The sequence below is a fragment of the Prionailurus viverrinus genome, chromosome A3, assembly GCF_022837055.1.
Source record: "Prionailurus viverrinus isolate Anna chromosome A3, UM_Priviv_1.0, whole genome shotgun sequence".
NCBI lineage: Eukaryota > Metazoa > Chordata > Mammalia > Carnivora > Felidae > Prionailurus > Prionailurus viverrinus.
The window spans coordinates 66,638,378-66,666,343 of record NC_062563.1 but is presented as its reverse complement, the minus strand read 5'-3'; the positions used below and the strand labels follow the sequence as shown (position 1 = coordinate 66,666,343).

General features: G+C 38.0%; 1 protein-coding gene across 7 annotated transcripts in view; it reads right to left on the bottom strand.

The window, feature by feature from the left end:
- Window positions 1-1,202: 1,202 nt before the first annotated feature.
- Window positions 1,203-27,966, bottom strand: part of SOCS5 (suppressor of cytokine signaling 5) — a 67,115-nt gene continuing 40,351 nt past the window's right edge. For 5 of the 7 annotated variants that reach the window (XM_047853269.1, XM_047853270.1, XM_047853272.1 and 2 more), the window contains one exon: window positions 1,203-6,077. In XM_047853269.1, the coding sequence (XP_047709225.1) occupies window positions 4,455-6,065 (1,611 nt within the window). In that variant the 5' untranslated portion in view covers window positions 6,066-6,077 and the 3' untranslated portion in view covers window positions 1,203-4,454. Of the gene's footprint in view, window positions 6,078-11,595; window positions 11,827-26,074; window positions 26,152-27,966 lie in introns of those variants that run through there. The other 2 variants (XM_047853273.1, XM_047853271.1) reach the window with 2 other exon arrangements.

The window sequence follows — 27,966 nt, the reverse complement described above, 5'->3', positions numbered from 1 at the left end:
CTCCCATATGATCCATTACCAGATTATCAGCTTTACCACCAAAAGAGACATCCTCAATCTGACTTCTCCCTATACCACCCCAGTTCAGGCTTTCACCATCTCTCACCTAGATGACTTCAATGGTCTCCTTTATTTTACCCCACTATAGGCTGTTCTCAATCTACTAGAGAAATAGAAAGCAGACCACGTCATCTGTTGCTTAAAACCCTCCAATGGCTTACCATCACATTCAGAAAATATAAATTCCTTTCAATGCGCTCACAGTCTGAAGCAGTCCAGCCCTTGCCAATCTTTATCACCTGCCATTCCCCACCACACTCACTGGACTCTGGTCTTACAGCCATTCTCTTTCTCATCATATAAGCTCATTCCTGCTTCCAGATTTTTAGTTTCATTGTTTCTTTCATCAAAATGCTCTCTTCTTTGATCTCGGTTATTTTCTTTTTGTCATCCAAGGTCACTATTTCCCAGTGATCCTACAGATTTGTCTTGTACCCCAGTGTATAACAATCACCTAAAATGGTGACTGGCACATGAGTCTTCAATAAATAATTGTTGAATGACTGGCTGAAAAGAATCTAAATATTCAATCAAGCCTCTTGGGCATAAAAACAGTTGTTCCAACTGATCCATACTTTGCAACAGCAACTCCTCCGTTCCACCCCCAACTTCAAAACAACAACAAAACACAACAACCAGGCACTTTCCACAAAAATGCCAACCCCAAATCTCCTCAGAACATACCACATTTTAGAAGTCTATGTTTGGTATCAGCTGTTGCAAAAATAGGAAACAAAACCTGAGCCTCATAGATATACACTGTTTATGCATACACACACCATGCAGTATTGTCCCCTTAGGAGACTTTTTTTCACCTTTAAGCCAGCCCTTGGTGTGCATTCTTATTTAATTTCATCTAGGTAAAGTGCATGTGTTGGGCCACAGAAACAGTGGAGAAACTGGTGTGAGCTTCCCTGTGTTAACACACTCCCAGAGATGGACACAGGCTCTGCCTCTTTCCTAGGGGAGTGCTGACTCACTCACAGCCTCTGGGCCTCTACCAAAAAGCAACTTTATAGCTTTCTTTGCTACAAAAATAAAAGATCTAAGACCAGTCTCAATAATAAGTTACCAAACTAGTGTTTAGTGCCAGGGAGCAAAGGAAGCTTGGGATAAAAATGAATAGCAACCAGATCAAAACATCAAGTAAAAAGGTTCATAAACTCTGAATTTTGTCAAAGTGAAGCACAGAATTCAAGTTTCAATTTTTATGGCTCAAGCCATTATAAATCTTATATAAACATTCCAATGGACCATAAGAACACAGAACAGTTTGTGGAGTAGGATTATTTGGGCTCAATTTTTGTTGAAGAAATATAAATTTAATAATGACTCTTAATAACTGTATTTAAACCAAGCTGTTTCTTTTTCAAAAATTTTTTACTGTGTTTAGCCAGAAAATAACTGATGCATGCTTTCTTGTTGTAAGGGGACTGTATTACAAATAAGACTGTATCAGCAAGACTAAACTTTAGGTGTGGATAATCAAATTTGAATGGTACAAGGATAGTATGTGTATATATATACACAAGAATAAGGCCTCTAAATGATGTTAAATCAGATGGCAATATTATTGTTTAAAGTAATATTAACATCATAAATGTATATACGTATGTGTATACATCCACGTGTGTATGTGTGTATATGTATATGCATACACAGAGAGAATGAATGAATGAATGAATGAGAATGGATAGGAATCAGACCAACCTTTCCTTGGGTTAATTACTTTACTATGAAGATGTGTCCAAACTTCTAAAGAATTTCCTGGTTTGTATTAAAATGCACTTGAAAAAGACCATGAAAACAAAAATTTAGTTGACAGGCTACAGTGGGATTCAGAAAAAGACACAGTGAATATAGACTAAGGTGCAATTTCATGCTGGTGATTTTTCTTTTTTAAAATGTAAGCCACTAATCTTTTAAGAAAAAAATTTTAAACCAAAGGTTGCATATTAATATTACACACAAACTGGAACATGTGACTTTTAGCACAGTGTATACATGCTCACATAAAACTCAAATATTTACACATTTAAAACAATTTCCATTTAACATATGAAAGTTCTGAAATACATAAAAGCATTAATATTTTCTATAAAACTACAATTAGAACATCAATTTGCTACAAGCATATAAAACATCAAGTGTTTTCTTGGAGTTTCAAGTTTCCTCTTTAAAACAAGATCTTGCTTGCATATATAATCTTTCTCCAATAATCAGTAAGGACTTTTTTCTTTTCCAAGAGATTATTTTCCAGATACATTATAAGCTCAAGAAAACGGACCCAACAGTTATGTAATATAATTATGTCGTAACAACTTAATTGCACATAATGCTTTAAAGTAGGTTTGGATGACGTTCTCGAACACTTTGGTATATGTTCTTCAGGGACTTCTATTAGAAATAACAGGAATTATAAGTCCCCTCAATCCCCATTTTGCTTTAAAAATGGACAAGTCTTTGGTTAAAGTTCTACATTTTGGGCATTTATAACTAATAAAAATGGTCCCCAAACCAATAAATGGCACTGATATATTCTTAGTTCACAAGACTTCATTTAACTTGTTTCTGATAAAGTGGGAGACTAAAGATCTTCATTTATTATAACCGTCATTGATAGCTTCAATCTTTCATTTATAAGCAGAGAAATCAATAGGTTAGTCAATATTTCTCTGTTCATTTTGTGTTATAATCTAAACTGTACAGTAATGTGCAGTAACTATAGATACTGCTCCACAGTGTATGTGATTATGATTGGAAAGATGAATAGCATTAAATTTAGAATCTGCTTACTCAGAATAAGTCAATATTAGACTGTACAGTAATTCTGCATTAACTATAGTAGGTTGTCAGGTAATGCTTGTTTAAAAACCCCAATACCATTGCATTTATAAGAGAAATTGTTGCAAATGTATAAAACAGCAGATATACAAGGAGAACACCAAACGTACTTTATTAGCACAAAAAAGCAGCCATAACAAGGCACAGCAAGCAGAAACGTACATTAGCAGTCAAAGGGTTAGTGTTGCATACAAATATAGCTTTTCTTTTTTTGTGGCCTTGGCAATAGCCATCAGGATGTAAAAGAACTTTCTGTAGCAGCAGGTAAGGAAACCAAGGAGCACTCACCAGTGGTACAGAGCACATGAACAAAAAGACACAAGAATGGATTCGACTAGTGCAAAATGTCTAGGACAGAACTGTAAATTCAGTTCGTTACTAAGAAGCAAACACTAGAACTTGGTATTACTTCCAAAATAGCTCACTCAAGTAGTATTGCATACTATTCTAAGTGACAAAAAGGTGCTAAGTAAAGTTATTTACAGATACAATGGTTGTACAGTACCTTTTAAATCTGCAATGTAGGTTTCAGATTTTCCATTAGAAATTAACTGCACTGAAATTCTATAAATTGTACTTAAGCAATTCAGCTACGAGAGTTTACAACAAAGATATAAATACTGCCATCCAAACTGTTCATTACAGTTTAACAATAATGTCAACATCAGCAACCACTGTAGCTATTGTTATCTGACTTGGTTGGGCATCTTTTAGTCTCATTTCCTTCATGGTTCACAAACTCATCATGGGCACAGAAAGATCCAACTTTAACTAATGAATGATTAGAATGCGTGTGTTAACTTAAAAAAAAAATCACACACAGGACTACACTGCAGCTATTCCCAATGTGTTTTAAGTTAAAGCACTCATTAAAAAAAATACCTAAGGCCTTTAAATAAAATTCTACTACCAACTTTGTAAGCCTGAAATTTTAAGAACTATTTAGAAAACCTGGTTTATTTAACAGTACCTTTTGCAGAAGAGACAGGGGACTGACTATAAACTACATCAACACTTAAGTGAACTGCACTATGCCCTTGTGGCCAGAAAATTGCATTTTTTTTTTTTTCTCAAAGGAAGGCAGTCTTTATTTTTTGGACTTCCAAAGCTTGATTTATAGTAACTACAAACATCACTACTTTTGGAAGGTTATAGAAAAATTCTTAGAAAAAATAACAATTTCAAACATTAGTCACACTGTTGAAATACTCATCCAATATTAATAATTTGTTCTTCAGTAAGAAATAGAATTCTTCATAGCAAATGCCCCAGAGTTGCCTCACTCAATTACTACAGTCATTAAAAACCAAACCGTTAGCTCAATCGACAAAGTGTTTTTGTAGCCTCACTGAACACCTGTAGCTGTCTTCTGTTGTCTCAACAGGCACCACGTTTACCTGACTAACAGCAGACTGCATCTGACAGATACTAACACTAAGCCTACATACTGTACTGAAAAAACCTAACACTGATACGTGTGCTTGCTATAGGTGTACTGTCTGATGCACATAAAAGCAGATCTAGTTAGTGCCCTTTGGGGGCAAGAGAGTTTACTTTGCCTTGACCGGTTCTCGTTCTAACCAGCGAACTCTAACTTTTTGCTTATAATGATACTCTTTCAAAAAATCCTGCAACATTGACGGTAAAGGGAGCCCATCAATTCCATCATATGTAGTGCATCTACAGATTACTGCACGGCAGATATACTGCAGGCTAAAAGGGAAAGTCCTGTTTAGTGAGATAGTAAGCAATGGTTCAAAAAACATGCAAGAACTGGGATCTTTATAATGTTCTAAGAGTCCTGTTACAGTGGAGGAGTGAAATACACATGGGTCATGGGCATCAAAACTAAAGTTGTGGTTCCACTGTTCAATCCGGGCGTGCAGGGACCTGTTGTAGCGCCGGAAGCTCACGGAGAAGAGGTAGTCCTCTTGCGCAGAGTCCCTGAGCAAGAATGTGCCTTCAGGTTTTCCTTCAAGGAGGGCTTCTGCTTCGTAACGGTCCATCACTCCCCAGTAACAGGGATTCCCTGTAATCTGAAGCAAATCAGGCACGAGGCAGTGTATGTAATCAATCTGTGTATGGACTTTCCAAGCTCCCTGTCTGCTAACATGGGCATGGCTATCTCCAGACACCTGACGTTGCTTCTGCCTCCGAGACTGTAGACACAGGGTAGTAGTGTCCTCTTCTGAGTCACAATTAACTTGTGGAATTGCAGTATTGTCCCCACTTACTTCGGTCATTCCAGGAGCTAACTTTGGTCCTAGTTTATATAACGGATTAACCTGTGCGGTGGCTTCAAATGTATGTATTTGTGCGTTAGGAGGAGGGTCAACCCCCTCTTCAATACTAAGCCGTCTTCTCTCTCGAAGTCTATCTTCTTCATCTTCTGTAGAAACCAAGGATGGATCAAATGTATCAAAAAATGTTGAGTGTGGGCTCACAGGGGCTGTATGCTGTTTAATCAAATGCCATTTTTGGGCTAAATCTGAGCCGGCAGGAAAAGGGCATTTCTCAAGCATTAATTCAGAAAGGTGTATTTTTCTTTTATTAGAGAAGAGGGGTTTTGACTGCTTGCTGTAAGTTCGCATGGGAAAACACAAGCCCACCGTATCCTGCAACCTCTGTCTCAGAGAGCGACTTCCCACAGTTCTGCTGGACATGCCATCCATATCGTGCACCGAGCTTACGCCATACCGCCTCTCTCTCCTTTGAAGTCCGCTTCGAGTTCTACCAAACTTTTTATCAGTATCCAATGAACTCTGTGTCTTTGTAGAACAGGAATGTTTTTTCTTCCCACCCCATGGGGCATGCCGAGAGTAGGAATCTCTTCTTGCCAGTCTTGTTCCTGGGGTGACACATGAATCATTATCCTTTTCAATGCTTATTTCAACAATCTGAGGAATTTCAGTGGCACAGTTAGGGTTTCTCCTTGAAGAATTCTTTGAAGGGCTTAATCCCAGTTGTAAGGCAACATTTTCTCTTAAGGGACTGCTTTGTTGCTGAGGAGCTGAGTCTCCTATACTGATGTTTCTCTCTTTAACAGACAGATATCTGTTGGAGTTCATGTCCACATTTTCACTACGGCTCCCTCCCTCATGACCGAAGAGATTTTGACACCTGTATTTGAAGTTATTCCACATCTTCCCCACTTTATCCATTGATTATAAGATCTAAAGACAAAATAGGAAGAGAGAACACTAAGTTAGGTGGTATGTGTGAACAAAACAGGCAGTTCCCATACACACCCCCCCCCCCCCACCCCGCCCTTATCGTTGGAAATTTCAGTGATGTGGGTCAGGAATCTGCCCTCCCTTGCCCTGCTAAAGTGGTGAGGCAAACAATGCTGGTAGTGGTAAGGTCTCTGGCCCTTTCATGGCACTCACAGCACCACTAGTCAAGCTAGTCCTCACTCGCCATTTCCTTTCAGACAGAATACTCAGATCTCATGGGAAAGGAAACAAACCCTCTCAATTAAACTCTGGTTTCTTTTTCCCACGCATCAACCTAATGTCATTATGACACCGACTTTGGTCTCCTTACTACAACTAATTCAGGCACTGGCTCAAGTACTACAAAGGGAAGATATGTTCTGTATTGTTGAAACATATCTGTATTCAACTACTCTGAAGTGGAAATCAGGACATTTGTGTAACACATTAAAATTAGTTCAAAAATCTTTAAGTCCTAATCTTCCTGACTTCACTTACCAACTGCTATACTCCACTCATCTGGCAACCTACAGCTTACAGATAAACCACTTGTAAAAATTCAGTATCCTCCCTTCCTATTCTGCAATGTATTGAATTTTATCCACAATCTTGAAGAAGCAGTTTGAGTAGAAAAGAAAGTAGGAGGAAAGAAAGAGAATATTTGGATTTAAAAGGAAAGGTGTCTTTCAGCTTCCCAATTCTTAATCCTGGAAAAGCCTGGAGATAACAGAGTAATAGAAAAAGCTATGATACCGCAGTAATTAACAAAACAAATAAAAAATATGCAATTTGGCTTATTTTTGTTCCTTTAAAAAAATCAAAAGCAGATTATCACACTTTACAAATTATTTTATGACTCTAACACTGACAGTCACACTGTCTCCTTCAATAACCTAAAAGTCAACATTAGAAGAAATGGAAAAATGTAAATTTAAAATCAAGTGGTTTTGTCACCAAAGGATAGCAGAAACTTTTTTTTTTAAGTTCTTTCTATTTTCTATTTTTCTATTTTCTATTTCTATTTCTTTCTATTTTCTATTTTCTATTTAAAAGTTCTATACTTTCTATTTTAATGAGTATGGTACTTTTTTCCCCAGAATTTTGTTTTGTTCATGTTTATTATCTCATTATGTTTTACTCTTCATAGTTTACAATCCTGCTGGAATGTTTTTCTTACAGTGGTGACAGGCATTAGAGCTGACCTTTCTACAACTGTGCCTAACGCTCTTTGTGATAAATAGCTGGATTTTTCAAGACATTGACTAGGGCTAAGACAACAATAAAAAATAAACTTTATATAGCTTCATTCTAGTTTCTTACAGAAAGGGCTCTTGGACTAATAATGATGCCAACATAGAGAATTTATGCCTATGAAATCATAAAATACACTTTCAGATTAGATTACTCTTTATTATAAGCATACTGCTAGGTATATAGCAGTTAATATACAGAGGGGCAATAGGTGAAAAGTCCATGATCACAGCAATTCCTGGTCTCCTCTTATGTGACCTGTTTTTATTTTGTGAGAAGTTGTGGTTTCTTCTTTTTATCCTTAGCCTGGGCCTTTTTTACATTCATCGTGTCCTTTCCATGTCCTTCCCACTGCCCCCGTCCCTCCCTCCTAAAAGTCCTTTTGTTGGACAGCAGACCTCTTAGATTCATCTTCTGATTATATATATTTTCTTTTCAACATTGCATTTCTTTTTCTTTTCTATTGTCTGGAAGATTTCTTTGGTGTATCACTTTGCAACACTTCTACTGCAGTTAGAATGTTTCCTATCACAGCTTTAATTTCCAAGACCGTTTTTCTTATTCTCTGAATGTTCTTTTTAATAACATTCTATTCTAGCTTCTTGGATGAATATTTCATTTCTCAGAGGATACAAATTTTTCAAATGTTTTCTTCTTTTTTTTAACACTTTAAATGTTTTTATCTGTTTCTTTCTTTTTTCTCCTTAAATCTTTAGGTCTCTGTTTTTTATTTTGGAGGCTTTCCACAAGTGTCTGATGAGTCCCAGCCGTCCATCACAGATGATGCGGCCACTAACACGCTGATCAGAAGCTCTGTCTACGTGATGGTGCAGGAGGTTGGGTTGGGTACTTGTAAAATGACTGGCTTTCCCTACAAGGTGAGGAGGCAATGAGTTGGTTTTTTATTACGAAATCCACAAATGCCAGGATCTGTAAGTCTTGTCTCCTGGCTGCTTACCCTGGAGAGAAATACTCCAATTTCCTCTCTGGGACATGTCCACCTGACTGCCATGTTCTGAGACCAGGACAAGGAGAATAGTAGGGTTTTAACCACAATATTCAGACTTTTGCTTAGTCCTTATTTTTAAAAAGGTGTCCTTATTTTCAAAAGATACTCCACTTCAGTCCTGACTGGACCTCTTAGATTAAATTTCTCCAAACTCTAACCTCTAGTTTTACCCTGGTAAAAAAGAGCAGTAGTCTCCTGACTGCTAAGGGTAAAGGAGGGCATGTGTGAATCTGAAACATACAGACTTTCCAACACTCCTATGTTCAGCTTCATATTTCACCCTTACCTTCTGAGCTAACTGGTTCCTCTAATTTCTGAGCCAACACTATAAATTGCTTTGCTTATTTTTAATATCTTTGTTTGCAGCCATTTATATCTGTTTTCTCCATTCTGTTAATTTCTAGCTACCTGCTTCTACTGAAAACCAGTTGATCAATCAGGCTTATTATTACTTCAGTCTCTCATTTGCTTTCTTATGGGTTTATGCCTTATGCCTTCTTTTTAAATTATTATTTGAAAGAGAGAGCACACACACCAGCATGCAGGGGTGAGGCAGAGAGAGGGAGAGAGAGAATCTTCTCTCAACATGGGGCTCGATCCCACGACCCTGGGATCATGATCTGAGTCTAAACCAAGAGTCGGACGCTCAACTAACTGAGCTACCCAGGTGCCCCCCTTATACCTTTTTTATTCCTTTAATTTTAGCGAGGTTCCAGGAGTGAGTAAAGTTAACATGCCAATGTTCAACCTGACATATTTAACTGGAAAGCCCTCTTTTCACTGTTACAGAGAGTGAATAGTACACCACACAGAAAACCCCCTACCCAGATTAGTGATTCTTTCCAAATGGAGAAAACAGCAATTTTTTTTTCCCCTGGGGTGAAGGATCCACACAATAAACACTGGCTGCATAATATAATCACCCGGAAAGCTCTTTACACTACATGATACACAGGCCACCTCCCGAGAGATTGTGATTCAATTGGTCTGGAGATGGGCCTGGACACTGCTGTTTTTTAGAAGCTCCTGGGTGATCCTAGAGTCGAGCCGGAAAACCACTGACCTACTCCAGACATGGGCTCCAATGGTAGCTCTGAAAGACGTTAAGTAGGAGGACACTGCTCTGTAGCGGCTGGAGGGATGGGAGCAGAACTAAGTACACCACCCACCACAATCTCATCACTGGTTCTCTTCGTTTCATTTTTGCCATGTACACAAGAGGCCTATGGAATCTTAGGAAAGACTATCTACAGCAGTGCCTCTTAAACTACCCAGAATGAAGAGGCAGTTTCTTTTTAATTTCACAAATAGATTCTTTTGTAAGACATTCTAAGAATACATTAGAAAAGTGAAATGTGAAAAAAGACATATGAAATACAAGTGCCAATCTTATTAGATTGAATAGACATAAAATAACTATCAATAGCTGTAGAATATTTTAAATGCTTCTTTTTAATTCCTATACTTAACTTGTCCCAGACTGTTAACAAACAACACTGGCACCAGTTCACAGCCCTCACAGTAGCTCGTCATCTAGAGCTGTGCTGTCCAATACATGGGTTATTGAGCCCCTGAAATGTGGCTGGTGCCATATATTAAAATGATAAATAGTTTGGACATAACTAGCCAAATATATTATTAAAACTAATTTCATCTGCTTTTTACTTTTTTATGAATGAGGTTTTTTCTTTTTAAGGATAAGTGCCAGCAGCTTATTTAAAATTTTATTTTAATGTTTATTTTTGAGACAGAGAGAGACAGAAAGAGAGAGAAATCATGAGTGAAGGAAAGTCAGAAAGAGAGGGAGACAGAATCTGAAGCAGACTCCAGGCTCTGAGCTGTCAGAGCTCTGTGCTGACAGCTCAGAGCCTGACACGGGGCTTGAACTCACAAATTGTGAGATCATGGCCTGAGCTAAGTAGAATGCTTAACCAACTAAGCCACCTAGGAGCCCTGAAGTTTGTTTTGTTTTTTATGTTTATTTATTAAAAAAAAAATTTTTTTTAACGTTTATTTATTTTTGGGACAGAGAGAGACAGAGCATGAACGGGGGAGGGGCAGAGAGAGAGGGAGACACAGAATCGGAAGCAGGCTCCAGGCTCTGAGCCATCAGCCCAGAGCCTGACACGGGGCTCGAACTCACGGACCGTGAGATCGTGACCTGAGCTGAAGTCGGGTGCTTAACCAACTGAGCCACCCAGGCGCCCCTATGTTTATTTATTTTTGAGAGAGAGAGAGAGAGAGAGAGACAGAGAGAGAGAGAAAGAGAGACAGAGCATGAGTTGCGGAGGGGCAGAGAGAGAGGGAGACACAGAATCTGAAGCAGACTCCAGACTCTGAGATGGCTCAGAGCCTGACACGGGGCTCGAATTCACGGACCGTGAGATCGTGACCTGAGCTGAAGTCGGGTGCTTAACCAACTGAGCCACCCAGGCGCCCCTATGTTTATTTATTTTTGAGAGAGAGAGAGAGAGAGAGAGAGAGAAAGAGAGACAGAGCATGAGTTGCAGAGGGGCAGAGAGAGAGGGAGACACAGAATCTGAAGCAGACTCCAGACTCTGAGCTGTTAGCACAGAGCCCGACGTGGGGCTCGGCACGAACTACAAGATCATGACCTGAGCCGAAGTCAGACACTTAACTGACTGAGCCACCCAGGTGCCCCTGAATGATGTTTTCAAATGTTTATTTATTTATTTTGAGAAAGAGAGAGAGTACATGTGTGTACATGCGTGGGGCTGGGGCAGAGAGAGAAAGAGCATGAGCAGGGAGAGGCAGAGAGAGCGAGAGAGAGAACCCCAAGCAGGCTCTGCACTGTCAGCTTGGAGTCCGATGCAGGGCTTGAACCTACAAACTGTGAGATCATGACCTGAGCCAAAATCAAGATTCAGACATTTAACCAACTGAGCCACCCAGGTGCCCCTGCCTTTTACTTTTTAAATGTGCCTACTAAAAATATTAAAAATTACACATATAATCCAAATTATATTTCTGCTGGAAAGTACTGATCTGGATCAGGGGTCAGCAAATGATAGCCCAAAGACCAAATCTGGCCTGTGGCCTGTTTCTGTATGGACCCTAGCTGAGAACGGTTTTTACAGTTTTAGAGGGATAAAAAAACAAAAACAAAAAATCCACAAAGAATATTTGACAGAGACCACATGCAGCCTGCAAAGCTTGAAATATTTTCTATTTGGCCTCTTACAGAGAAAGTTTACTGACCTTGGTCTAGAGTATGTCACTGTGGACATCAGAAGAGCAGTATTCAAGAAGTCCAAAAGTCTCTCTTCTCCATGTTTATAAGATAAATTCTGTAGCTATTTATTTCAGCTATACCTGAAAAATGTCCATTTTAGAAAGCAACCAAACTTAAAACCACTTATTATCTCCTTATACAGTTCTTTATACTCTGTAAAAACAAGTGGGACATGTAGAAAACATGGACTTGCCAGGTTACAGAAGGCTGTTTCTAACACTGAACCTCGGTTTCATTTTCACAGAGCATGAAATTTAGTGCATTCTCCATTCCTAATCTGGAGACTGTTGCTAGACTACATCGTGACAAAATATTCTAATTTAAAGAAAGACTATTATGCTTCCACATCCCTTGGGGATAGAAAGTAGATTTTTCTTGACATGGAGAATGTTATGTGGGCGGCTGTAATACTGCAAAGAAAAAAATACTGATAGTGATTCACAGATGAGTCCATGTAAGAAGAATCAGGAAAGCATTTCAACTATCTTAATATTTACAATGTCAGTTTTGAGGTTCTTCTGTTTGTTTTGTTGTTAAATTTTTGGAAATGTATTTAGCTGAAACTCTTTGAGGCCTAACTTACAAGTCCATTACTTTAGGGCTTTATATAAAGTTACACAGGACTAAAAAAGTGTTGAATTTCCTATGTACTGACTCTAGATTACAAGTTCATCATCCATTATAAGCTTTCATTCATATTTTTACACCTGCATAGCTGTGTAAAAAGCTAAAAAGTCATTCCTTCCCCCAAGGACAATCACAATTTAAAACTGGTTTTATTTTATTTTATTTAAAAAAAAAAATTTTTTTTTTCAACGTTTATTTATTTTTGGGACAGAGGGAGACAGAGCATGAACGGGGGAGGGGCAGAGAGAGAGGGAGACACAGAATCGGAAACAGGCGCCAGGCTCTGAGCCATCAGCCCAGAGCCTGACGCGGGGCTCGAACTCACAGACCTCGAGATGGTGACCTGGCTGAAGTCGGACGCTTAACCGACTGCGCCACCCAGGCGCCCCTAAAACTGGTTTTATAACTATTGTAAGTTAAAGAGCTTTTGTTGAAAAATGATATCTAACAGGATAAGCTATAAATCAAAATTATGGAAAATCAGAGGTCAAATTCCATTACTACAAAAATTTACATATATAAAAAAAATTAAGGACTATAGTCAATGGCCCTCTTAATGTCAAGCAGTATATGTTACAAAATTTCCACAAAACAAAATAATTGAAACAATTCCTGGGGTTCATTTCAATGGGACTTAATTCATACTTTATTAGAAATAAATTAAACTCAACAAGTTTTAAGACTACACGGCACACAATAGTGGGTAAAGAAGGGGAATATAACCCAACCCACATCCCTCCACTATCTATCTCCCTCCTCTTAGTCTATTTAGACTACTTTAGTCATGGTAATACCTGTCCAGTGAAAAAAGTCCTTCAGTCACAGTAACAAAAATCAAGACAACAGGGACTGATTAAAGTATTTTTGTGCCAAATTCAGGTACAAGAGGAGGTTCAGGAGAAATGAGTTTTGATAGATATTTTGGTGGCACTTCAATAATTTTTAGAAAGAGATGATACAGTGTTTAATACGGAGAGTAAAACGGAAATCCAGGGATGTATGGCTGTCATAGCTGTAGTCCCGTAAAGAATCTGGGAACCATTTGGGCTTTTAAAAATGTTATTTTTTAATTGTTATTTATACACTCTCTTGTGACATGGTCTGTGTTATCTAACTGGATGCCTGTTTATCTTTTATACTGGTATTTAATATCATGTTTTGTGGGTAATAAATGGTCATATAATTCAATCTTATATACTTTACACTTTTACAACACACATAATATATTAATACAGTAGACCATGTACACGTGCACTCGAAAACTGTGAGGCCCAGGGGCGCCTGGGTGGTTCAGTCAGTTAAACGTTATGACTCTTGATTTCGGCTCAGGTCATGATCTCACGGTTCGTGAGTTCGAGCCCCACATCAGGCTTCGTGCTGACAGTGCAGAGCCTGCTTGGGATCTTTTCTCATCCTCTCTCTCTGCCCCTCCCCTGCTCACTCTCTTTCAAAATAAATAAATTAAAAAAAAATGTTTTTTAAATGTGAGGTCCAATGATCTAGTACATCCAGATACTTCTGTTCCCACCAGTTGAGTTATACTTTTACAGAGTTAGTTATGTTAGCTTCCAACACTGTCCATGTTATTTATACCTATTATTGTAACAGTGTGATTTAATTGTTAATTAACCTACTGAAATGTGGAGGAATGGGGAAGACTGAGTTGAAGGACTCTGAAATAATAAAAGGGAGATACCACTGTTGAAATAGGTGTAAGAAAATAGTAAAAGAAAGAAAATCAGAAAAAATATTGCAAAGATCTACAAGGAATTCTAAAGTCAGAATGCATGATCAGAGTCTGAATTCTTGTTCTACCTAAAAAACCCAAACTGGAAATCTTAGATGATACATACAGGATATGGTTTCTACAAGATAAGCAATATGGAATTGCAACTAGTGAACCTACTCTCAAAGAAAAGATCTTGGCCCTTAATAAAAAAATCTGGCAAATGAACATGCAGTCTTATTCTTGAAATTAGAGTAAAATATTTAAGGTATGTATCCCTTCTTATGACTTCTTCCTTTATTACACTTTGTAGGCCACTGGTCCTAAGTGAATCAGATAAGAGGTCTTCCTCAATAACCATTTAATTAAAATTTATAGTAGTGCCAAGAGGGTGTAGTACAAAGCCCTAAGAGTAGAGACATGACCTAGTTTATGGTGATGGTGAGCAAAGACAACTTCTCTCTGAGGAGGTGCTAGTTCAAAATTTTGTCCTGACAGATGAATCAGGACTGTTCTACAGGCAGAGGGAACAGCATTTGCAAAAGTCCCAAAGCAGGAGTGAGCATGGCCTGTGTAATGGCTAAATGAGCAGAGACTGGCAAGTGAAAGGACGAGTGTATAGGTGAGGCTGGTGAACTTTGGAATCAATGAAATGAGAATAAGACAGAATGCTAATACTGCACTGAAGACTACTGCAGCAGCAGACAAGTAGGAGCTCAACTAGGATGGTGATGGTAAACATGAATATGAAATGTTGAGAAGTCAAATCTATAGGAGTAATGACTGATTGGAAATGAGGAATGGAAAAAGAGGCAGATCTCAAAAATAACTGCCAAGTTTCTGGCTTGGGGAATTGGGAGTATAGAGATGCCATGACAGAAACAGGAAACACAACAGACAGAACAGTTTGGTAACTGAGGGTTGGAGAGAGTAGTAACTTTAAGTTAGGAAATGCTGTAGTTGAGACAGTTATTGAGATATCTAAGTGAAGCTTCATTGGTCCATAAATGTACGTTCATATAATGCATTACTATACGTATAGCAGGCATGATAAACTACGGTTGTTTGCATCTATATGTGAATCTCAAAAACATAATGCTTAGAGAAAGAAAGGATATAGATGATACCTACATGATGAATCAATTTACCTTTTAAACAGGCAAACCCCAAAATATATTGTTTAGGCATACCTAGATATATAATAAAAATGTAAAAACCAGGGAAATGGCTCCCTATTGAGGGGAAGGATACAGAATTAGAAAGAGGCACTTAGGGAGCTAACATGGTTGGGGGGTGCTGGTTGGCTTAGGCAGTAAAGCATGCAAATCTTGATTTCAGGATTGTGAGCTCAAAACTCCACATTGGGCGTGGAGACTACTTTACATAATAAACGAACATGGGGCGCCTGGGTAGCTCAGTTGGTTAAGCATCTGACTTCAGCTCAGGTCACGATCTCGCAATTTGTGAGTTCCAGTCCCACGTTGGACTCTGTGCTGACAGCTCAGAGCCTGAAGCCTGCTTCAGATCCTGTGTCTCCCTCTCTCTATGCCCCTCCCCTGCTTGTGCTCTGTCTCTCTCTCGCAAAAATAAACATTACAAAATTTAAAAAGAAAACAAACAGATAAATAAATAAAACACTGGTAATTTCTATTTCTTAGACTGGGTGATGAGTACATGGTTTTATTTATTAACTGTTCTTCAGATTGCACTTACATTTTATTCACTCTTTCCTGTGCATGATACATTGTATAACAGGAAAAATTTTAAATTATACAGGCCACATTTTGGCCACAATGGGAATTAATAACCAGATATTAAACAAACAAAAAAACCACTAGGAAAATATAACTCCTAAGTAAAAGAGGAATCCAAAACTGAAAATTATAGACCATTAAGAAAACAACATATTCATATATTAGAGATTTTTTTCTGCATGGAAATTTGGGGATATTTATCAAAATGCTCTTACTTTTAATTTGGAAATTATAGATTTTAAACTAGATGGTTACCCTAAAGCAGGCAGAGTTAAAAAACAAAAACAGAAACAAAAAAACACAAAAACCAACAACCAGAACAAAACTCTAAACAGATTTCTCCAATGTAGTACAGGTGTCGACAAAACTTTTTCTGTAAAGGGCCATATAATAAGTATTTTAGGTTTTCCAGCCCATACATTCTCTGTGGCAACTACTGAACTCTGCCATTATAGCCTGAACATAGCCACAGAAAATAAGTAAATGAGTAAGTACGACTGCATGTCAATAAAACTTTATTTGTGGTCAATGAAATTCAAATTTCACATCATTTCCACTTGCGACAAAATTCTTTTTCTTCTGATTTCTTTTTCAAGCACTTAAGAATGTAAAATTTATCATTACCCTCAAGGGTTGTACAAAAACAAGTGGCAAACCAGATCTGCCCTAAGGGACATACTTGGCCACCTCTGATATAACACATTATAACACCTTTGATATTATATTTACTAAAACTAATGGACATTCTATGGAACAACTTAGGGAAACAATACCTTAAGAGGATAATCTTAAATTTGTAATGATAAAGGTATATGGATGGTTCCTAGAGCATAACAGCAAAAAAATTGGGAACTATTTCTTATAAAAATGAAACATATACATATTAAGGAAGAATTAAAGCACTATATAAACATACCAAAACAAGTCTAACTTCACCTGAAATTCCACCACTCAGAGATAACCACTGGTTATGTTAGTATATGTTCTCTTTTATACAAGAAGCTATACATAAGATTCTTTAATAATTAAAAAAATCTCCTTCATGTTGGTGGCTATAGCCCTTCTCATTTCTTGAAAAATGTATTTTTATTTAATTAGCTATGTCAGAGATGGGATCAGATTAGTAAAAGAGAAAAATGTCTAGCAGCTATGTTTTTTAAACCAACAAATAAATCCAAGAGTCTTTGAAGTAAGCAATAAAACATCAAACAAACAAACGTCTAGCAAGCTGAGCAAAAGAACAGTGGTGACAAGGATGGCTGAGGATGATTTCCATTACTGAATGCTAACCATGTGCCAGGCACTGATATAAAAATTTTGCTTCTCCCAACAACCCCGCGAGAAAAAATGATCTCAACTTTATAGATGCAGAAATGAATACAACAGAGAGATTAGTAATATCCTGGATGTAAGTTTCTTCCATTATTATCAGTCTGTTCAGGTTTTCTAGCTCTTCTTGAATACAGCTTAGAACTGTACACTAACAACTCTAAATCCAGGTAGTGTCATGACAAAGCTCTTTAAGACCTATAGGAATATATCATTTCTATATTTCTTCAACTATTACAGAACAAGGGTGGAACTGATATTAAAAGTTGACAAAGCCACGGGGGCGCCTGGGTGGCTCAGTCAGTTAAGCCTCCGACTTCGGCTTGGGTCATGATTTCACAGTTCGTGAGTTCGAGCCCCATGTTGGGCTCTGTGCTGACAGCTCAGAGCCTGGAGCCTGCTTCCGATTCTGTGTCTCCCTCTCTCTTTGCCCCTCCTCGCTCCCTCCCTTCCTCTCTCTCTCTCTCTCTCAAAAATAAACATTAAAAATATTTTTTAAAAAAAGTTGACAAAGCTAACACATACATACTGAAAAGAAAACTACCGCTTGTTCCATTTTAATTGAAATGAGTGAAACAATAATCTGACCAAAAGAATGCCGAGTAAAAGGTGTATTCACAGGCTTACTGTGAATGTTTTACATGTTCTAAAGCATCCATGTTTCTCCCCAGGCTTCATGGTACAAATGTGGTGGTGGGGTAAAATGGAAGTAACAAGAAAACTGATGTTTTATATAAGAAAACTATATATTTTTTATAGTTCACATATGTTTCTTTTGTCATTGTTTCATTATTTGTATAACTTCATTTACAAAAGAAATATGTATGCCTATCTACTATGAAAGTCCTAACCCTTTGTATAGGCTTGTGTGGCACTCAGAAATGTTCTGACATTATTAAAACTAATGGATCCATGTAGATAGGTTCTACTTTTCTAGAATACTAGCAATAGTCAGTTAAGAATATGTTTGAAGGGCGCCTGGGTGGCGCAGTCGGTTAAGCGTCCGACTTCAGCCAGGTCACGATCTCGCGGTCCGTGAGTTCGAGCCCCACGTTGGGCTCTGGGCTGATGGCTCGGAGCCTGGAGCCTGTTTCCGATTCTGTGTCTCCCTCTCTCTCTGCCCCTCCCCGGTTCATGCTCTGTCTCTCTCTGTCCCAAAAATAAATAAATGTTGAAAAAAAAAATTAAAAAAAAAAAAAAGAATATGTTTGAAACCACATGCCTAATTTCAAGGGATGAAATTTAAGAAGTTCTTACATTTCTACCTGCATATTAAGAGAAATACAGTAGCCCATTTAAAAAAAGAAGAAAAAGGGGACATCAAATTAAGAGTCAAGTCACAGTGTTAGACTGCATTAATACTTTCTCCAAAAAGGTAACTGAAGGGCTATTTCTTTCTTTTTTTTTTTTTAATTTTTTCAATGTTTATTTTATTTTATTTTATTTTTTTTAATTTTTTTCAACGTTTTTTATTTATTTTTGGGACAGAGAGAGACAGAGCATGAACGGGGGAGGGGCAGAGAGAGAGGGAGACACAGAATCGGAAACAGGCTCCAGGCTCTGAGCCATCAGCCCAGAGCCCGACACGGGGCTCGAACTCACGGACCGCGAGATCATGACCTGGCTGAAGTCGGACGCTTAACCGACTGCGCCACCCAGGCGCCCCTCAATGTTTATTTTTAAGAGTGAGAGACAGAGAGACAGAGACAGAGACAGAGACAGAGAGACAGAGCACAAGCAGGGGAGGGGCAGAGAGAGAGGGAGACACAGAAACTGAAGCAGGCTCCAGGCTCTGAGCTGTCAGCACAGAGCCGACGCGGGGCTCAAACTCATGAACTGTGACATCATGACCTGAGCTGAAGTCGGACGCTTAACCAACTGAGCCACCCAGGCGCCTTGAAGGGCTATTTCTAATAAAAAAACAAGTAAATAAAATTTGTATCTCCGTTTCTCAAATTTTACTCACACAATTCTAACTTCCAGTGTGTAGGAGGGTGCTACAGGCCATCAAAATCCCATTCTTAAACCCAAATCACTTGCAGAGATGCTGCCTGCCCTTTGCTTCCAGCAGCATAATGTAAAGGGCACAGGCATGAGACAGTCTATGAGGAAGTGGAGCAGGATACAAGGTTCAAGTCCAGCTTTACCACTTTAGAATGCTGTGAACTTGGATGTATTCATACTTGGATGAATTTCTGAACTTAAATGTCCCTCTTGGTAAAATGAGGATAACAACACCTACCTCCTGGGTTGGATATGAGAATCAGAAACCACATCTATTAAAGCCTTTCACATGTGAGACACTCAAAAGACAGGAGGCTTCAAAAATGCTACCAGTACTATCTAGCATAACGTTTTAACTTTTAAATAATTCTCCCATTCAGTTCTGGGTCATGGCAAAATGTCAGTATCTGTCAATGTACAGTATCTGTCAGACTGTAAATTCTATTAACCATTTCAACTTCTATATTATTTCCTGGGAAACACTACAGGGATTTCAATGTTCCAAAGCAGTTGAAGCTATAGTTCATCTACAGCCTAAACTGAACATAGTTAATCTGCACAGTACTGGGCAAGGCCCAGAAACATAGTCCTCATTCATTTATTTTTTGCTCTAATATTCCTTGTTAATCTATAAAACAGTGCCACAATATTACCATACAGATACTGCATACTAGAGGAGCATAAAATCCTAATAAGTTACACTTCATTTTCCATGGATAAAGTATCTTATGTAATAAGCTAACAAATATACCATTCACTGAAACGTTTCTTATCTGGCCAGCATTACTGGCAGACCATGGTGGAACACAACGAACATATGCTTTAGCTTCAGAGAGCCCGAAAATCAAATTCAAGCACTCTGCTAGCTGTGTGAAATCTAACTCTCAGCCTTTCCATCTAAAAATAGGAACAATTAGCCCTCTCTTACAAGGGTTTTTAAGAGGATAACATGATACAAGGTAAGTACAGCTGAGTAGATCGCAGGGGCTCAAAAATGGTAGCTTTTGTTTTACAACCAATCCAAAGCAGGAGAAGGTACATGTTGGTGACAGTAGCATAAAGCAAAGCTGTTTTATGTCTAGGGAGAGGTAACTGGTGAGTTAGTCTTTCCTTCATCTCTTGCCTCAAGGGAGGCCGCTTCAGTTAGGCAAATCAGGCACCTGCCCTAAGCGCTGTAACAGTGTGTGATCAGTACTGTAGATACTGCCTCTACATGCATACAGACACGTGACATCAACACCCCTGTCCCCCCATCTCCCTTAACACCAAAAGGCAGCTACAAACAAACAAACAAACAAACACCAACAAAGCAAAACAACTCTCTGCTGAAGAATTTGGCAGAGCAAGTTACTAGGCTGGCTAGTCTTAATCCAGAAAAGAATCTCTGATTTGGGAAAGTGCTTAACAATGAGCTCCTTGTGATGGTGCTAATAATTCACAAAGAATATTCAGTTACTAATGGTAAATGAGTAACTGTAATCTGGACCATTTCCTTCTCCAGGAAGGGTAACCATTTTATAACCCCAGCAGTTTAGTATCACAAGAAATACAAAGACTCTAAGGACTAAAATAAGATGATTTTTTTTTTATAACAATACTTTTTTTACCCTTTTACTTTTTGTCTAAAACTACTGAGAATACATGTATCCTCCTCGTATAAACTAAAGGGCACTACTCTCTTCTATGCCAAATTTTAGGCCTGAAGAAAACTAAGGGTCTTCAAATAATTTGATAGCTTGTAATGAATCTAAGAAAGAAAACAAACATAATTAGGACAACTTTCCTTTTTTGATCTAGATTCTCTACCAGCTTAAGAAAGAAGAAAATTTGGGGCGCCTGGGTGGCGCAGTCGGTTAAGCGTCCGACTTCAGCCAGGTCACGATCTCGCGGTCCGGGAGTTCGAGCCCCGCGTCAGGCTCTGGGCTGATGGCTCGGAGACTGGAGCCTGTTTCCGATTCTGTGTCTCCCTCTCTCTCTGCCCCTCCCCCGTTCATGCTCTGTCTCTCTCTGTCCCAAAAATAAATAAACGTTGAAAAAAAATTAAAAAAAAAAAAAGAAAGAAGAAAATTTAAACATCTTGAAATCAGTCTATTCTTTAGAATATTTGGGAGGGATCTTGGAAGAAGTAAAGGCAAATGAGGATACCATTTAAACACTTAGGAAAAACTAATAACACTTTGACCAAAATTACAGACTAGGAACTCCAAGTAATACACCCCAGTTTTGTGTTATCTATTACCACACAACATATATTAAAAAAAAAAGAGGACAATTAAAAAATTTTTAACTTGTTAAAAGAACAGAAATAAAACCTTATCTATCAAAAGCTGAGAAACAAGTAAGCTGAAAAGATGATTAAAAATATACTCATTTTAACATTTACTGATCCTTCATGTGGAAGACATTACACTGAAAGTTCACATTCTCAGATGAGAATACTTGCTCGATGCATATTTACTCTAAGCTGACCCGCATTTTAAACAAACTTTATTCTCTGTTTACCAAGTATATAGCAGTTAGAAACTCCAAGTTAGAAACGGGGCCCGGGGTTAGTGTGCCCACACACGGACCAATCAAGAGAAGACCAAAACCCTTAGAAAGCACAATAGTCTAGGGTCACAAACTACAGGGATGAATACTGTTAAGACATAAGGGGAACAAACAGAGATATAAAATAAAGATTTATGGGGTACAAGGCCATTACGAAAAACTTTAAGCCAATAAGTTTAAAAAGAAGAAATGGCTAGATTCTTTGAAAAAATATAAATTTCCTAAGCTGACTCAAGAAGAAATTTAAAAAATCAATAGCCCATAACCCTTAAAGACTTTAAGTCAGTAATTAAAAATCTTTGCACAGGAAAGCACCAACCCAGACAAGCATTCCAGGCAGAAGTCACTCTAACAACTGTGATTTCTAATCACTGGTGGCCAGAGCAAGAGCTTAGGGTGAAAAGAAAAGCGACAGCCAGCACAATATGGCTAGAAGAAGAAATAAATGCATACTAATTGGAAAGGAAGAAATAAAACTGTCCATTCTCAGATGACATGATTGTCCATATAGAAAACCTAAGGAATCTTAAGGAAGGAAGGAAGGAAGCAAGGAAGCAAAGAAGCAAAGAAGGAAGGAAGGAAGGATGGTCCTTCCAGCAGGGTCACAGGATACAAGATAAACACACAAATCAAATCATATTATCTATATGCTAAGTACAAATATATCTATATACTAACAACAAACAGTGGAAACAGAAATTAAATGACTTGCAACAAAGAAAATGACCTTAAAGGGCAAGAAAACAGACTCATATTTCTGTTAAATAATTCCTTTAACCAAAGTCCTAACTTCTATATGCTCCAGAGGATGAGATTAAAATGGAAGGGGGAAAATATGCTAGAGTTACCACTGCCTTTGTGCTTCCCTAGGGAGCAATGAACCGTAAGAATGTGGTCTACAGTCCAGCCCATAGCCGTGACAGGTCTGTCTGTTCTATCTCACTGCCCCTCTTCCAGGTTCAGGCTTCAGCATCATTTGCACGTCTGAGTTGTAACAGCTACCTAGCCTATCTTCCTCCACTCCCTGCCCTCTGAACATCTTCCATAGTATTGATTCCAGGATTTTAAGCAGTTAAGAACAAAGTCTAGATACTCTATATCTAGTTACTTCCTCCATACTTTAAGGACTATGCACCAAAGGAGCAACAAACAATAGTTCTCAGTATCAGAACTTAGGAATACAAAGGTAACTAACATACCTGAAATTGTAACACTTGGAGAAAAAACGTGACCAAATGGTTGCTTTTATGTGTATAAGGAATCTCTCTCTAAAAAGGAGAATTCCTTCGAAACTCTTAGGAAAAAAATTAATATTGCAAATAGTTAAAAATGTAAATAAACAACCAGAAGAGATCTGTGAGGAGTCTTTCATGGGAGATGTTGAAGAGGATAAGCAACCCTCTGTCTCTAGCCAACCCAGGTAGTCTTTCTTCCACAAGCAACTGAATTAACTAACCTCAAAGGGCTATTGATTTTTTTTTTAATGTTAGAATTAAAAAAAAAAAAAGCATAGCATTCCACAAATAGAGTCACATTATCTAAGATCTAGCAGCAGCACAGCAGTTACAGTTCTGATTCCTGATCACACTATTGTCCGATTAAAGTGTAATCCTAACATCCAACGTACAGAGCTGTCTAAATAGTCTCATTACCCACAGCTAGTCATGTTTCAGTCAAGTGCTGATTTAATGCTCAATTTAAACACGACAAGTCAGTGCTAGCTGAAAAAATACCTAATAAAAGCCATACTGTTCTGTCAATACAAACTCCCCCCAGCCCCTGTCTCCCCCCAAAAAAACCTTCCTACAGAGTTAAGGGAATATTTACTTCCCATAAATATAGCTTAAAATGGGGGTTCTTTTTACAAATAGAGAAAAATAAATTTAAATAGTTTCAAAGATGAATCAAGCAGCTTAAAGTACAGTTAATTCTCATATTCTCCACCCTGTCAAATAATAATACTCTAATTTTCCCCTATGTCAAATTTTCCAGCTAAATACTTGGATCTAATGTGGATGAACCACTCCACAATTTCTAAGTAGAAATCACAAATATGTATGTCAAAATCTGATTTTTAGAAATCTTGATTATTATGTTCAAACACCTAGTTTAAGGAATATCAAACCATCCACAAAGATTTTCTATGCTCTGTACCTGATCAAATTACTTCAATATGTGGTCTGCATTATTTTGACTTCCTACAGATATACTTTACTGGAATTACAACTTAATATTACACCGTCAACTTTTATTAAGAATTTATAAAATGGGGCATCTGGCTGGCTCAGTCAGAAAGCATGTGACTCTTGGCTTCGGGTTATGAGTTGGAGTCCCACGCTGGGTGTAGAAATTACTAAAAACAGAGAAATAAACTTAAAAAAAAAGAATTTATAAAATAAATGGCCTGTATTATTCCATATTCTAAAAAATGGTATCTGTCATATAAAGACCCACACAAAAAAACTCCTCTTTGACTTTACTGCCAAGACTTCTCTCTCTCAAAAAAAAAAAAAAAAATCAATATGCTTCCTTTAAGCAGACAATGAAAAACAAAACTTATACTGTTCCTCCTCTTTTCTGCTATTATCAACAGGAAACCCACACGAAAGACCTTAGTTTATAAGTTTGTGATTGACTTGGAGATCCTCCTTCCACTCCCGTACATAAGGCTAGATCAACTATCATTATACTAAATGTTCAACCATAGGTTTATTATTAATCATCTTTTTTCCTTCTGTTTGGAGGTAGACGGGAATTAAAATACTGCTAACAGTCCAATTTTCTGAAACTTGAAAACTGTGCTTCTGGGTCTATAATTTAGTCATCTCAAATGTTCCTATAAAAGGAATGGGTGAGAATTTTAATGAAGTAAATAGAAGGATAACCTCTCAAAAAAGAGACGGGAAAGCCTATTTAAACAAAATGCTGAAGAAAGAAACCAAAAGGAAATCCAAATACTTAATGATATAAAATTTTAAACTTTGGTTAACCAAAAAAAACCCCACAAACGAAATTAAAGGACAAATGACATACTATATACCTTTAGACCATTGGTTTCACAATTAGAAATTTATTCCAAGAAAATAGTCAGGTAAGGACATAGATTTACATACAAAAGATAGGTCTCATAACATTATTTTAGCAAAAATTTGGCAATAACTGTATTGTTTAGTTAATAGAGAATTTGTTAAATAACTTGTGCTACTTGCATATGCTGGAATAACAAAAAGACATTAAAAACCATGTCTCAGGAGTTTTTAAAATTTTGGAAATCTTCATGATATTAAACGAATATGGACATAAAACAATACATCTAAATTTACCTCAACATACACATATACATATAAACATATATTTACTAAAGAGATTACGCATAGGGAATACTAATGGGGTTATCTTGGGTGGGTTTTTTTTATTATAATTTCATTTTTTTCCTTTTCTGTATTTTCGAAAACATTACATTCAAATGTATTCATTTCCTAGTTGGAAAAAAAATGCTATTGAAAAAGGAAGCAAATCTTGAAAAAGACCAAACTAATTTCATATTATAAACCGAGAATTATGTGTAAAACACATAAGAAATAAATAATGAAGTATTAAAAAAACACTTTTTAAGAAAAGGTGGGGGGACAATGAGGGAGGAAAAAGTCACACAAAGACGGGGGTGAGAGAGGTTGGCGAACCAAATCAACGGGGAAAGGAATAATACAGAGAGAGAGATCTCCACAAAGCCAGCCTGATTTTCTCAAACAGTACTAAGTAACAATGGATTGGGGGGAAAAAAAAAAACCTTTCTAAAAGAATACCAATAATAAGTAATGTGCATTTTTTGGTACATGGAGATACTATGTATAGGACAACCAACAGAAGTAGATTACACGATGCCATCCAACAATACCACTTTTGACACAGCTGAGGTCAAAAGACAAGTTTCTAAAATGTAATCAAAAGGAGAAGGGAATAAGCAGTGGTAGCAATGGTGTGTATTCCACTGCCATGAAAACATTCTCAAGTTGTTAATCAAAAAAGTAGCACTCTGATATGAATTCAACTCTTCTGGTATCAGTCTCTTCTGGCTGCAGAGTACGGACATTCACTTAGGTTGGCAAATGTCATTGTGCATGGTGGGGGCCAAGGACTGGTTCTAAGTATGAATGTGAGGATAAGGGAAGTAATAAGAATTCTCACAGAAATCCAACAACAAAACCAGTAACACACGTGGGGGTAGGTCTCCAGGACACTGGACCTGAGAACCTGGTCTGGTCCCAAGGCTGCCCTAGGGGATGGAGCAGAAGGAGTTGGTGAGTCCTCATTCTAGTGCCCCTGCTATTGTGGTGACTCAGCAACTCCCTGGGTGCCAGCTTTTGGTATCTGATTTGCCTCCAGCCACCAGCTGGTCTCTCTACTCCTACAGTCTAAATTTTTTTTAACCCCACGGCCACCACTTTGTCATACCTTTCGCTAATTCTTGGTGCATTACAGGTCCCTCCTATCTCCTTCTCAAATTCTGCTTCTTTCCATTGCTTAACTGCAAAATCTTTGACTTTTTCTATGTTCTGTGATCCAACATCATCGTGTGTCTCCTTACAGCAACCACCACTCCCTTCTACTTGTCTACCCTGAGTACATCCAGACAGAAAATTAAAAGTTAGATTTAAAAAAAAAATTTTTTTAATGTTTATTTATTTTTGAGATAGAGCGAGCAGAGGAGGGGCAGAGAGAGAGGGAGACACAGAATCTGAAGCAGGCTCCAGCCTCTGAGCTGTCAGCACAGAGCCTGATGCGGGGCTCCAACTCACAAACTGCGAGATCATGACCTGAGCTGAAGTTGGACACTTAAACGACTGAGCCACCCAGGCGCCCCAAAGAGTTAGATTTTTTTAACCAGCCAATGAGATCTGTGGGAACCTGACTGGTTGGGCTGGTTCCCATCTGGACAAAACTCTCTGTGCTAGTGCACCCAGCTGGCCAGTGGCTGACCTATAACTGGCGCCTCTGATTTGGGCACCCACACCATTCCAACCACCTACAGCCAAATAAGAGAAGGTCATTTATAATGTAGAGCACAGCTGCCTTGGTTTACTCCCTCGGCAAATGTTCCCCTTAGACATGACTGGGAAAAGCAGGAGCTGAAACTGCTCTGTGACAACACATAATAATATAGAGATGTTTACTACTACTCCAGAATCCTACTCTAGAATTTCATAAATCATGTTCTTTGGATTACTAGTATGCTATAAAATATCAAAAGGCATTCTATACATAAAGCTTCCAGTTTAAGTAAGATAATGACTGAGCTCTCTGAGAGAAGATAACTTCCTGGGCATTAGTGCCCAGACTTATTTGACAATGGCTACCTTATTAAGATTAGATAGGACACTAATATTCCTATCAGTTTGGAAAATGCTATCTTATAGTGCTACAACTTTGCCCACAATCCAGAATCTACCTCGTTAGTTTCAAGAAAGCAGGGACTTTGTTTTGTGCCACGTTTGGTATGTATTATATGCTCAATATATGAATGTTTGTGAAGGTCATTAACAAGGAGGCTGAAGGAAAAACAGCAAATAGGAGGCTAAGCGGGGAAAAAAAAAATCAAGATCAAGAGGATACCATATCTGGTAATGACAGACTAGGATTTTTCAGACCAAACCTCCTGCTGAAAACAATTAAAAATCCCTAAATACAAAAGAAAGAAAGAAAGAAAGAAAGAAAGAAAGAAAGAAAGAAAGAAAGAAATTAAGAAATTAAAAAAGAAAGAAAGAAAAAGAAATTAAGAAAGAAAGAAAGAAAGAAAGAAATTAAGAAAGAAAGAAAGAAAGAAAGAAAGAAAGAAAGAGAAAGAAATTAAGAAAGAAAGAAAGAAAGAAAGAAAGAAAGAAAGAAAGACAGACAGACAGACAGAGGAAAGAAAGAGAAAACACCACCAACAACAAAAACCCCAAGCCCCAAAAGCAACTTAAAGTAAAAAGCTGACAGAATGGTGGGAAACTGCCAGAAAATTCAAGGGGCAACTGGGACCCCAGAGAGGTAACAGGACCCCCCTGAAGACACTCTGGCCCTCAAGGCATTTGCAGGTAGAACACAGCAAATACACCTCACAGGGTGGGGGGAATGACTGTCAGGGTAAACATGCCTCAAAAGGTGGAGAGTATAAGGGAACTCTTTCCCACATTTACCTGGGACCCCGAAGGGCTATAATCTTAGGTAAAGGTAAACTGTAACAAAACCTAAACCCTAATCCCAACCCCAGGGGATTGTAGGGAAGGTTGCTTTAGCCCAGAGAAAAGCAAGAGAAAGGAAGCATGGTGGGTAGGAAAACCAGGATACAAATCCCTAAGACTTTG